The sequence below is a fragment of the Mobula birostris genome, chromosome 7, assembly GCF_030028105.1.
Source record: "Mobula birostris isolate sMobBir1 chromosome 7, sMobBir1.hap1, whole genome shotgun sequence".
In the NCBI taxonomy this organism is placed as follows: Eukaryota; Metazoa; Chordata; class Chondrichthyes; order Myliobatiformes; family Myliobatidae; genus Mobula; species Mobula birostris.
This window is the reverse complement of record NC_092376.1, coordinates 147,685,636-147,698,994: the sequence shown is the minus strand read 5'-3', so window position 1 is coordinate 147,698,994 and position 13,359 is coordinate 147,685,636. Positions and strand designations below refer to the sequence as shown.

At 42.4% G+C, this 13,359-nt stretch overlaps 1 protein-coding gene across 4 annotated transcripts in view; it reads left to right on the top strand.

The window, feature by feature from the left end:
* Positions 1 to 2,840: 2,840 nt before the first annotated feature.
* tgfbi (transforming growth factor, beta-induced) overlaps positions 2,841 to 13,359 on the top strand; it is a 70,041-nt gene continuing 59,522 nt past the window's right edge. For 2 of the 4 annotated variants that reach the window (XR_011886641.1, XM_072263893.1), the window contains exons 1-2: positions 2,841 to 3,028; positions 3,495 to 3,593. Coding sequence is in view for 2 of the 4 variants with exons in the window: in XM_072263893.1 (XP_072119994.1) it covers positions 2,910 to 3,028; positions 3,495 to 3,593 (218 nt within the window). In the remaining 2 variants the exon portion in view is untranslated. The remainder of the gene's footprint in view (positions 3,029 to 3,494; positions 3,594 to 13,359) is intronic. The other 2 variants (XR_011886640.1, XM_072263892.1) reach the window with 1 other exon arrangement.

Below are 13,359 nucleotides of genomic sequence, written 5' to 3'. Positions count from 1 at the left end.
GAATGATTCAGAGTTCATCCAGTTCCAGTTCCAATTCCTAAACATGGAGTGCTAGAAGCTGCAGCTGGATGCACATCTCACAGTTGTAGTCGTCAGGGACTCTGGGGGTCTCCCTGCCTTCCCATATCCCGTAAGAGGAGCATTCCACTATCCTGCGTGGTATCTCTACAGTCCTAGCTGAGCAGATATAAAGAAGGAAAGGAGAAAAAAAATTAACCTTGAGTTTTCTTTTTTTGCTTTCTCTGACTGAAGTCCCAAAGAGCTGTGATCACTCTGAGTGTGCACTCAGACGATGGCTGCTGTGTGATAAAGGGCAGCTGGGCAAAGCTTGACAATTATAAACAGCAAGAACATAAGACATAGGAGCAGAATGAGGCCATTCTGCCCATCGAATGAGGCCGTTCATCTCATTTGACTGTGGCTGATTTATTATTCCTCTCAACCCCATTTTCCTGCCTTCTCCCCATAATATTTGGCATCCTTTCTAATCAAGAGCCTGTCAACCTCCACTTTAAATGTACCCAATAAATTGGCCTTCAAGCTGTCTGAGGCAATGAATTCCTATGAGATTAACATGAGCCTAACATCAATAGTAGGGAAGTTATTGGAAAAAGTTCTGAAGGACTAGATTAATGATTACTTGGAAAAGCAGGGACTTCAGAACTCATGGATCAGGGATCAGGGATAATCAGTGCGGCTTTGCCAAGGGCAAATCTTTTCTGATCAACCTGATTAATTTCTGAGGACATAACAAATTGTATTGTCAAGGGCAATGCAATAGATATGGTTTACATTAACTTTAGTAAGATCTTTGACAAAGTCCCACTTGGAAGATTGGTCCAAAGGGGATCTAAGGAAGTTGGAAAATTGGATCCAAAATTGACTTGGCAGTAGAACACAGAAAGTGATGAGAGAGGTTTTTTTTTTGTGGTTAGATGCTTGTAATCATTATTATTCCACAGGGATTGGCATTGAGATCCTTGCTGTCTTTAATAGGTACAAATATGGATGTAGGTGGCATGATCAGAAAGTTTGTGGATGGCACAGAGAATGGCGAAGTTTTTGTTAGTGTGAAGGTTAGCTTTAAGCTATGGGGTGATACTGATGTGATGGAAAATGAGCTGAGAAATTTTAGATGCAGTTTAATCCTAATGATAAATGTGAAGTGATGTGTGTTAGGTGTACTAATGAGGCCAAGAAATATACAATGAATGGTAGAATCTAAGGCATATTGAGGAACAGTGGGAACTTGGCATGTAAATAAAAGATCCTTGAGTGTGATACCGCAAGTAGATAATGTTAAGAAAGCATATTGAAAACTGGCCTTCATTTGCCTGGCGCAGTGAAAACAAGAACATGGATATTATACAACATTGGTCAGACTTCATTTGGAGCACTGCATGCAGTTCTGGTACTTCACAAGAGGAAAACTGTGATAGTGCTGGAGACACTGCAGAGGAGATTCACCAGGATGTTGCCTCAGATAGAATGTTTTAGTTATGAGGAAAATACTGTCTATTTTATCTATAGTAGAGGAAGTTAAGAGGAGGTATGACTGGAATATTTAAAATTGTGAAGAGTGCATATGGAGTAGCCTGCAACAAAACATTTCTCTATATTGGAGTAGATTAATCTGGAGGGCATACATTTGGGAAATAGGGAAGGGATTTAGAGGAGATCTGAGGGGGACTTTTTAATCACCAAGAGAGTGATGTGTATGTTGAATGCATTCAAGAGAGCATGGTGAAAGATGAGTTACCAACTGAAGAGACAACACATAAAAAAAAATGCTGGTGAACGCAGCAGGCCAGGCAGCACCTATAGGAAGAGGTACAGTTGACATTTCAGGACCGGTGAAGGGTCTCAGCCCGAAATGTCAATGTACCTCTTTCTATGGATGCTGCCTGGCCTACTGCGTTCATCGGCATTTTTTGTGTGTGTTGCTTGAATTTCCAGCATCTGCAGATTTCCTTGTGTTTGCAACTGAAGAGGATTTGGTTGAGCACTTGAATTGCCTTAGACATTGAAGACTATGTGTCAAGTATTGGAATAAATGATTAGTATGATGATGGGTGCCCACTGATTGATATGGATATAGTCCGTTGAATGGCCTGTTTCCAAGCTGGATAACTCTATGACTCTAACTATTTGATGGAGAGATCTGATGAACCAATTAAAAAATCATAAAGACATTTTTACGGACAATTCCTGAAGTACAAACACCCACCTATTAAATACCTCACCATATGCATGAGCTGCCATAATATTAATTTCAAAAATTCAATGCACATACTTACATTCATTCTCACTGCTTTTAGTATCAACTTCACGTGATTTTGTTGCTACTTATTCCAGTTCTGGGGAGATTTGGTCACCATATCAATCATATTAAGTGATTTAATGAATTTTCCAATTTACAAGCAAAAACATGGACTTCTTTTAAAATGGAACTTACGTGTTTACTTGGAACAGGCTGTTCATTGTGATACCTTCCCGATGGTAGAACAGGTTGGAGGGGCTGAATAGGCTGCTTCTATTCCCATATTTCAAAACCTTTTTACCTCTTTTGATTTTTAACTCCTCCAAAGTTTGTTCACTCTATGTGTAAACCAATCACAGTTACCATCATTTCCTTTGTTTCAGTCTCAAAGCCTAGAAATGATGCAAACACCCTGCCAAAGTAAACAAGAGAGAAGGAGAGAAGTTTCTTTAAAGTTCAGTTGACAAAACTTTGTGCTACTCCCCCAGCCTGCAGGGTCCTGACCTGCCCACAAGTTACATCAGTTGGATTTTGCATGCTAACTGCTCCTCTCCGCCCCTCCTGCTCAGGGCTCTATAAATTGCAGCTGCATAAAAGGCAGCCTTTTACCTCAGCAGACTGCTTAGATTTTGCAAAGGGAACAGTCAGAATGAAGTACCTTGTTCTCCTTACTTTTGCTTTAGTTTTCTTTTGCATTACTCTGAGCAATGCTATATCATCCTACCAACAAGTATTACAGCACAGCAGGATCAGGGGCAGGCAGCATGGGTAAGTAACTTTTAAAGCAACTTTAAAAGTTTTGTCTGAAATTCCTAACTTTAAAATTATACGCTTGGAAATTGGATACAATGTAGTTTCTAAAATGCCAAGCAGTATACATATGTGTAGATACACTGAAATGTGAGTGAAAAAGCTCAGGGGCTTAATTTAAAAACAAAGCCAAAGCTGAATTGTTCTTTCAAACTTATATAGTTTATAAAGGCAAGGTTGTTGGAATATTCCTGTTGATTAACAATGCAAGTACAATACCTGAGCTAGTGTTGTCTAAATAACTTCTCAGCTTCTAAAATAAAGAAAATTGATTTTGATGAAGGATGTTTTTGGTTAATCTTAATTTGAAACCATAGTTTCATTGAATGGTTGTGGGGTAGATGGATTATGCTTTTGCTCATTCCTGAGCGAATCCTGTTCAGCTTTCTTTACTTAAAAAGAAAAATATGTGTGTTCCCCTTAGCCCCAATGTATGTGCAATGCAGCAAGTAGTAGGATCCTCCAAGAAATATTTCTCCAACTGCAAACAGTGGTATCGGCGGAAAATCTGTGGGCAACCAACGTAAGCAACATCAAATTTAATCTTTGCTTTCAATGTTATACAGAATATATTCATCAGAATTATATATCACTGCTTCTTACCCATGTCAGTGATGGTCTTAAAATTGTTCAGATTTTATTATCCTTTTAGCGTTTTTACTGTGAATATGTGCAAATAAGTATATTTTCGTATATAGAAATAATACTCAGTCACCCCTTTATAATTTAGTAATTTATTTCCACAGCTACCGTTCTGATTAGGCCTCTATTAGGACTAGGAAACATGTATTGGCAATTGATCTATGCAAAATTATATTGTTAGTATTACATTTCACCAAACAATCTTGGGATTGAATGTTAAATGATGAGCAAAAGTGCATAATTAGAACAATACCAGTGGAAATGTTTCAAAAGGGTGTTTGCCTCCGAAAATCTTTTTTGAACAGCCAGATCTGATTTCTGCAGACAGATTATTAAAAGAAAAGGTTTCAAATCTCCTTTGTCTGTATATATTCACTATAGTTGTAATTATGATGCATTAAGTAACAAAATGGAATTTCTGTCAAGGAAACAATGCTAAGATGTCCGTAAAGCTTTTAAACGAAATATCTCATCACCTAATAAGGTAGTGCATTTGGGACATGTATAGGAGTCTGTGGTAAGTGACCTGTTGTATAAAAGTTTGACAAATCTCCCTTTGTTGCTGGAGCTGGAAATCTTCAAGTTAAACCTGGCTCTGGATACCACACAGGCATATGGTGCTACTTCACATTAGCATGTAATGGAGAAGGAAAACAATGACAGAAACCTGAGTTTGTGTATTATTGAAGTCTACATTGATTTAATATGTCTAGACAGTGTAAAAGAAATCTTGTATGATTGTCTTTTTTTTTCTCATTGAAGTACCATGGAACAATGTTCCTTATTCTTCATCATCTTTTTAAAATTAACATGTAGATCTATAAGTCAGTTTGTTTCTAATTCTCTAAGGAAACGTTTAAACCTAATGTTTATATGCATGCAATGGCATCATAATTAGGAACAAATGACATGAGAAAAATATTCCACGGTGATGTCACTCCCACATACTGATCAATATATTAGTAACAATGTGTCAGCACAATGTATGGAGGAAAGCATGTCGGCTGGATATATAAAATCTATCAAGCTATTAAGTTAAGAACCAGTTGAAAGATAAAACAAAGCTTCTGCAACTGTATAGGTTATATATGGAGTACTTCAGAAATAATAAGGATTTTAATTGTTGCAAACATTAAATATCAGCAGGAAGTGGCAGCTGTAAACCAATCAGATTGGAGTATCTATCTATAATGTGGCATTAAGTAAGTCAATATAGAGAAGATACTTAAGTTTTTAACCACTAACATCAATTACAACTTTAAATAGCTAGCATTTTGAGTTTTTTTTTCTTAATAGAAGACCATATAATTCATAGTTTCAAGTCCTAGCGGGACTAATTCCATAGGTCCATGGTGTACTATTTCTTGATAATTTAAATGCATGTCAAGATACTTCTGCAATGTTCTGAGAATACTTGTTTTCACCATTTTCTTAGGCTGTGCATTCCACATTGTAACCACCCACTGGGTGAAAAAAATCAAGTGTTTCACTTTAAATTTACTACTAACCTTACACTTCAGTCTCCTGGTCTAGAAATGTTTGCTATATTTTTATGCTTCTCAGAACTTTGTATCCCTCTAACCACACTAGAACGGATGAATCTGTAACTGAAGCTTTTTCTCTTCGTTTTGACCCTCCGTCCACACTGAAATGGCGTTTTCCTCCCCTGAAAACAGCGCTTTTCTAAAATGCTCTCCAGAGTGTGTAAATCTGAAAATGCCGGTTGGGTGGTGTAGTGTGTACGGGGTAACCGGAGCTTTTTAAAAACGCTGTCATGACGTGCCGTAACAGATGGTGGCGGCAGCGCGGCACTTCATTGTTTTCTTGAATGGATATAGCGTTCTTTATAGCGGTCAAGGATATCGATGTATTTGGTTTGGCATGACTCCCCAGTCCCACGTTCTCCACTGCTTTGCTGACTTTGTAGTCGTTTGTAACTCGCGGAAGCAGCTTGACTTCATCGTCTGTCCAAACGAAGAAGTCCGGTCTGCTTTTTCCAGCGGAGGTTTTCTTTGTATTCCTCAAAGACATTATTGAAAACTTTCTTTCGCTGCTATTGTAGGTACTCGTTTTGGACCAATGGAAATAGTACAACACCACTGCGGAAACGGAAATAGTATACCATTTCCCCTTCGCTTGTTTTCTGTAGATGTGTCTGTGCATGCCCAGTAGGAGGAGATTTGCCCAAATGCCCGTTTTAATGTAGACGGAGGCATTTTCAAAAACACCTGGTGTGGTTGCCTATCATTTGTACGCGAAACCAGCATTTTCAAAATTATCCGGTCTAGTGGGGATGTAGCCTAAGGAAAACAAATGGAACCTCTCTACTCCCTCCTTAAATCTCAAATAAACCATTCCAAGCAATATCCTGGTGAACTTCCTCAGTATCTCTTTAATGCTTTCAGAAATGCACATTTAAACTATGTCCATCAAGCCATTAAACAGACATTACACTAATTCAAAAGAGTACTAATCACGTTTTATTCTCTCCACATTCCTATCAAATCCTCTCAGCTTCAACCACTCATCTACACACAATGGATGATTTATGGTGTCCACTTATCCTACCAGCCTACCCATCTTTGGGTTGTGGAAGTCTCTGGAACTGGATGAGATGTACCACAGGCTACTGTGGGAAGCGAGGGAGGAGATTGCTGAGGCTCTGGCAATGATCTTTGCATCATCAATGGGGACGGGAGAGGTTCTGGAAGATTGGAAGGTTGCAGATGTTGTTCTCTTATTCGAGAAAGGGAGTAGCTGTGTACATACATCTACTGATGCTTCTGGACACATCTTCAGTGATGTTCCTGGAATCATCAGGTGTTTCGGGTCTTTCAACATCATACAACCTCCTCCAGGTGACCCAGCTGGGGCTGATCAGACCCCAGCTTGTGTCCAGATGGCTAGCTACTTATGACTCCATGGCTCCCCTCTTTTGAGCCACAGCCATCTTGAGGCCCTCTCTGCCGCATCGGTGGTACTGCAGATGGCTCTCCTCTTCCTCTCTCCCTCGATGCCCAAAATGCTGAAGGCTCTAACTAAAGAACGGGCTACGAATCCCCTACAACAAACCTCCACTGGGAGACACCTCGCTCTCCATCCAGCCTGCTGACAGTTGCTGACCAGTCCTGCGTACTTGGAGAGCTTCCTTTCAAAGGCCTTTTCCAAGCTATCTTCCCATGGGACTGTCAGCTCCAACAGCACCACTTGCTTAGTTGACTCAGAAACTAGGACAATGTCTGGTCGCAGGGTGGTGGCTGCGATATGGTTGGGGAACTTCAGCTGCCCTTTGAGGTCCACCAACAGCTGCCAGTCCCTTGCAGAGGTCAGAATGCCTGCAGATGTTCTTTTGGCAGGTATTGGCTGCTCCCCAGCTCTGACAAAGGCAATGGTCTGCTTGGAGGGTCGGGACCGCTTCGCCCACTCAACTCCTGCGCTGACGGCTTCAGCGATGGTCTTCAGGACCTGATCATGCCTCCACCTGTACCGTCCCTCACCAAGTGCCCTTGCACAGCCGCTGAGGATGTGCTCCAGGGTTCCTCACTTGGAGCACAGTGAGCACGCAGATGACTCTGCCTTGCTCCATGTGTGCAGGTTTGATGGGCTTGGAAGCACATTGTACGCTGCCTGGATGAGAAATTGGATGTGGTGTGGTTCGGCTTTCCAAAGATCAGCCCAGGTCACTTTCCTCTCAACCGCATTCTCCCATCTTGTCCAAGCTCCCTGTTGCTTCATTCCCACTGCCTTGCAGGCTCTCGTCTCCTCCACTACTGCTCTCACCTCCTCATGAACTAAACGATGCCATTCCTTCCCTCTGGTGTCCATTTGGGGAGTTGGAAAGGACCCTAGCCCAGCTCGGCCTCATGTGACAACTCCCACCGGCCTCCTGTGACGCAGCCTCGCCTCTGCCTCCTGAACAGCTTCCTCTGCCCTCCACTTCCTGCCAGTACTTACTTGGATCCCTGCTCTAGCCACCTTCAGGTCACTTGAAGAGAAAGCCCAGGAAATTATAGACCAGTGAGTCTTACTTCAGTGGTAGTAAGTTGATGGAAAAGATCCTGAGAAGCAAGATTTATGAACATTTGCAGAGGCATAATATGAATAGGAATAGTCAGCAGGGTTTTGTCAAAGGAAGGTCATGCCTTACGAGCTGATTGAATTTTTTGAGGATGTGATTAAACACATGATGAAGGTAGAGCAGTAGTTGCAGTGTATATGGATTTCAACCAGGCATTTGATTAGGTACCCCATGCAAGGCTTATTGAGAAAGTAAGGAGGCATGGGAAGGGGTCATTGCTTTGTGGATCCTGAACTGGCTTGCCCACGGAAGGCAAAGAGTAGTTGTAGACGGGTCATATTCTGCATGGAGGTCGGTGATCGGTGGTGTGCCTCAGGGATCTGTTCTGGGACCCTTACTCTTCATGATTTTTATAAATGACCTGGATGAGGAAGTGGAGGGATGGGTTAGTAAATTTGCTGATGACACAAAGGTTGGGGGTGTTGTGGATAGTGTGGAGGGCTGTCAGAGGTTACAGCAGGACATGTATAGGATGCAAAACTGGGCTGAGAAGTGGCAGATGGAGTTCAACCCAGATAATTGTGACATTGTTCATTTTGGTAGGTCAAATATGATGGCAGAATGTAGTATTAATGGTAACACTCTTGGTAATGTGGAGAATCAGAGGGATTTTGGGGTCCGAGTCCATTGGACACTCAAAGCTGTTATGCAGGTTGACTGTGTGGTTAAGAAGACATAGGGTGCATTGGCCTTCATCAACCGTGGGGTTGAGTTTAAGAGCTGAGAGGTAATGCTCTGCTCCATGTAGTGGAATCGGTTTTTACTCTTAATAATTTCTCCTTTGGCTCCTCCCACTTCCTCCAAACTAAAGGTGTAGCTATGGGCACCCGTATGGGTCCTAGCTATGCCTGTCTTTTTGTTGGGTTTGTGGAACAATATATGTTCCAAATCTATTCTGGTATCTGTCCCCCACTTTTCCTTCACTACTTCGACAACTGCATTGGCGCTGCTTCCTGCACGCATGCTGAGCTCGTTGACTTCATTAACTTTACCTCCAACTTCACCCTGCCCTCAAGTTTACCTGGTCCATTTCCAACACCTCCCTCCGCTTTCCAGATCTTCCTGTCTCGATTTCTGGAGACAGCTTATCCACTGATGTCTACTATAAGCCTACTGACTCTCACAGCTATCTGGACTATTCCTCTTCTCACCCTGTCTCTTGCAAAAATGCCATCCCCTTCTTGCAATTCCTCCGTCTCCGCCTCATCTGCTCTCAGGATGAGGCTTTTCATTCCAGGACAAGGGAGATGTCCTTTTTTTAAAGAAAGGGGCTTCCCTTCCTCCACCATCAACTCTGCTCTCAAACACATCTCCCCCATTTCACGCACATCCGCTCTCACTCCATCCTCCCGTCACCCCACTAGGAATAGGGTTCCCCTGATCCTCACCTATCATCTCACCAGCCTCCAGGTCTAACATATTATTCTCCGTAACTTCTGCCACCTCCAACGGGATCCTACCACTAAGCACGTCTTTCCTACCCCCCCCCCCCCGCTTTCCGCAGGGATCGCTCCCTACCCGACTCCCTTGTCCATTCATCCCCCCAATCCCTCCCCACTGATCTCCCTCCTGGCACTTATCCTTGTAAGCGGAACAAGTGCTATACATGCCCTTACACTTCCTCACTTACCACCATTCAGGGCCCCAGACAGTCCTTCCAGGTGAGGCGACACTTCACCTGTGAGTCGGCTGGGGTGATATACTGCGTCCGGTGCTCCCGATGCGGCCTTCTATATATTGGTGAGACCCGACGCAGACTGGGAGATCGTTTTGCTGAACACCTATGCTCTGTCCGCCAGAGAAACCAGGATCTCCCAGTGGCCACACATTTTAATTCCATATCCCATTCCCATTCTGATATGTCTATCCACAGCCTCCTCTACTGTAAAGATGAAGCCACACTCAGAATGGAGGAACAACACTTTATATTCTGTCTGGGTAGCCTCCAACCTGATGGCATGAACATTGACTTCTCTAACTTCCGCTAATGACCCACTTCCCCCTCGTACCCTATCCGTTATTTATTTATATACACACATTCTTTCTCTTTCTCTCCTTTTTTCCCTCTGTCCCTCTCACTATACCCCTTGCCCATCCTCTGGGTTTTTTTTCTCTCCCTCCCCCTTTTCCTTCTCCCTGGGCCTCCTGTCCCATGATCCTCTCATATCCCTTTTGCCAATCACCTGTCCAGCTCTTGGCTCCATCCCTCTCCCTCCTGTCTTCTCCTACCATTTTGGATCTCCCCCTCCCCCTCCCACTTTCAAATCTCTTACTAGCTCTTCCTTCAGTTAGTCCTGATGAAGGGTCTTGGCCCGAAACGTCGACTGTACCTCTTCCTAGAGATGCTGCCTGGCCTGCTGTGTTCACCAGTAACTTTGATGTGTGTTGCTTAAATTTCCAGCATCTGCAGAATTCATCATGTTTAGGTAATGTTATAGCTGTATAGGACCCTGATCAGATCCCACTTGGAGTACTGTGCTCAATTCTGATCACCTCACTGCAGGAAGGGCGTGGAAACCATAGAAAGGATGCAGAGGAGATTTATGAAGATGTTGCCTGGATTGGGGAGCATGCCTTATGAGAATAGGTTGACTGAACTCGGCCTTTTCTCCTTGGAGAGGTGGAAGGTGAGAGGTGACCTGATAGAAGTGTATAAGATGATGAGAGGCATTGATCATGTGGATAGTCAGAGGCTTTTTCCCAGGGCTGAAATGGCTAACATGAGATGGCACAGTTTTAAGCTGCTTGGAGGTAGGTACAGAAGAGACGTCGGGGTAAGTTTTTTACGCAGAGAGTGGTGAGTGCGTGGAATGAGCTGCTGGCGATGATGATGGAGGTGGATATGATAGGGCCTTTTAAGCGACTCCTGGATAGGTGCATGGGCCTTAGAAGAATAGAGGGCTATGGGTAACTCTAGGTAATTTTTAAAGTAAGTACATGTTCAGCACAGCATTGTGGGCTGAAGGGCCTGTATTGTGCTGTAGGTTTTCCATGTTTCTATGTTTCTAAGTTAATTATCCAGCACCTCCTTGAAGGAAGCTGGCTTAATGTTGGTATATTTAGTTGCTTAATTGCATTACTCAAAACTGCATTGCCTTATTCTTTGAATTGGTTCATTGAGTCAAGGTTCACATGATCAGTGCAAACAGATAATTTTCTTTGTTGTTGTGGTCTCAATATTCACTTCTGCCTGGGAAGTTCAGCCTATAATTGCTCCACACTTGCATATGCCCTGCATGATATGGCTGCTCTGTAAAATTATGAATCTCTTTTTGTGCTCATCATTTAGTTGGAGGCAATACTTAACTAAATCAGCGCTAACTTTTAAGTTTTAATGTTCGGGTCTTTTATGGTTAAGCAAGGAATTTAGATTAAAATAACAGAATGAATGGAAATGTTTGAAACAAATTCAATGTACTGTATGTTAAACGATGTAAAGATAATTATTTGTTATTAAACACATATTCTGTGTAGCAATCCATTGTAACAATTTAAGATAGGAAAGAACTTTAAAAAAACAGTTTTTTAAAAAATTTATCCAGTTTTGGGACCAGGCCAAAGCTAGCCATCCCAGTATTTATTCCCCATCCATGTTTATCCCGTGGGAAGTTTTCAGTGAGTTGCTTATTTAACCTTTTCAGTGGGGATGAGTCAGCAACATGAATTAAACCAGTCTGAGTTAGAATGGCAGTGTCACAAAACATAGCAACAAGCCCTTCAGTCCATTGCATCTCTATCAATCATCATGCCTATCCATCTGCCTGCATTAGCTCCATATTCCTCCATGCCCTGCTCATTTGAGTACCCATACAAATAGTTTTTAGATATTGTTACAGTTCCTGCCTCCACCACTTCTAACTACTCAGTCCAGATAAAAACTCTTTGAACTCTTTCTTCTTTGAGGAGGCGGGGGAGTGGGACTAAATGGGAGAATGGATCAGCTCATGATAAAATGGCAGAGCAGACTCGATGGGCCAAATGGCCGACTTCTGCTCCTTTGTCTTATGGACTTAGGGTCTAAATGAGAGATTTACCCCTCAGATCCGTTTTAAATCTCCTCCCTTTTTCATTAAATCCACACTTTACTATTGTAAGTAGCAGCTTATCTATGCCTCTCATAACTTTATGTACCTCTGTCAGTTCTCCTCTCAGCCTTCTTCGTCCCAGGGAAAACAGAGCTAGTCTATCCACTCTCTCCCCATAACTCAAGTCCTCCTGACCAGGCAATGCCATGCCCTTATGAAGCTTTTCTGCAGCATCTGTAGCCTAATCACATTCTTCCTACCGTATGACAACTAAACACAATACTCCAAATGCAGTCTGACCAATGTTTTGCGCCACTGTAACACTGCTCTCAATTCTTGTACTCATTGCCTTCATTGTTGAGGGCAGGTATGCCATTCACCCTTTACACCACCCTGTCTACCTGTGTGCCCATTTTTGCGAGGTATGTACGTGTATCCAAAGTCTCTGTTCAACAACATTTCCCAAAGGTCTGCCATTTACTGTGCATTTCCTGCTCTGGTTTAACTTCCCAAAATGTATCACTTTGCACTAATCTGAGTTAAACTTCAGCTGCCCACGTTCTCAATTGACCTATATCCAGTTGTAACCTTAGATAACCTTCACTGTACATTATACAACCAATTTTGTAGTTATCTGTAAACCTACCAGACATGCTACCTACATTCTTAACCAGATGATTAATATACATTATATAACAAACAATAGAGGACCCAACACTGACTTCAGTGGCACACAGCTGATCACAGGCCTCCAATCTGCAAAAGCAACCTTCCACTATCACCTGCTAACTCCTAACACTAAGTTAGTTTTGTATCCAATTGTCAAACTTATCCTGGATCCAATGTGTTCGAACTTTCTGGACCTTGTCAAAGACCTTGCTAAAGTTCAAGTATATACTTTATAAAGTTCAGCATTTATCATCCTGTTCTTGTCAATCTTCTTAGTCATTTCTTCAAAAAAATCCAGTCAAATTCTTGAGACTTGATTTGTCAATCACAAGGTCATGTTGATATCTCTAATTAGTACTTGCTTCTCAATGCAAATAGCTCTTGTCCTCAGAATCCTTTCCAATAATTTTTCCTCTGCTGCAAAAAGACCTAATTCCCTGGCTTGTTCTTGCTGCCACTTTAAATAAAGGCACATTCTTTTGGTACCATATCTGAAGCTAACAAAGTTACACATACAAAGCCACAAGTGACAACAGATGCTGGAATCTGGAAGATATCAGCTGGAGGAGCCCAGTGGGTTGAGCAGTATTGATGGGAAGAAAGAAATTGCTGACATTTCTTTCGCATCAGGACTGAGAATGGAGAGGGAGGACAGAAGGAGAAGAGAATTGGCAAGAAGGGCTTCAGAGGTGATTGGTAGACTGAGGAGGGGTGTGAGGTTAAGGTAGGTACTGTCAGGTTGGGGAGGTGGGCTGGGTTAGATTCTCCATGTATCATTCACTGTGGCAAAGACAAAACAACAGATGGAGCAAGATGGGGGAGGGAATGTGAAGATGAGAGACAGCTGCTGGAGGGAGATAAGCAGGAACAAAGAT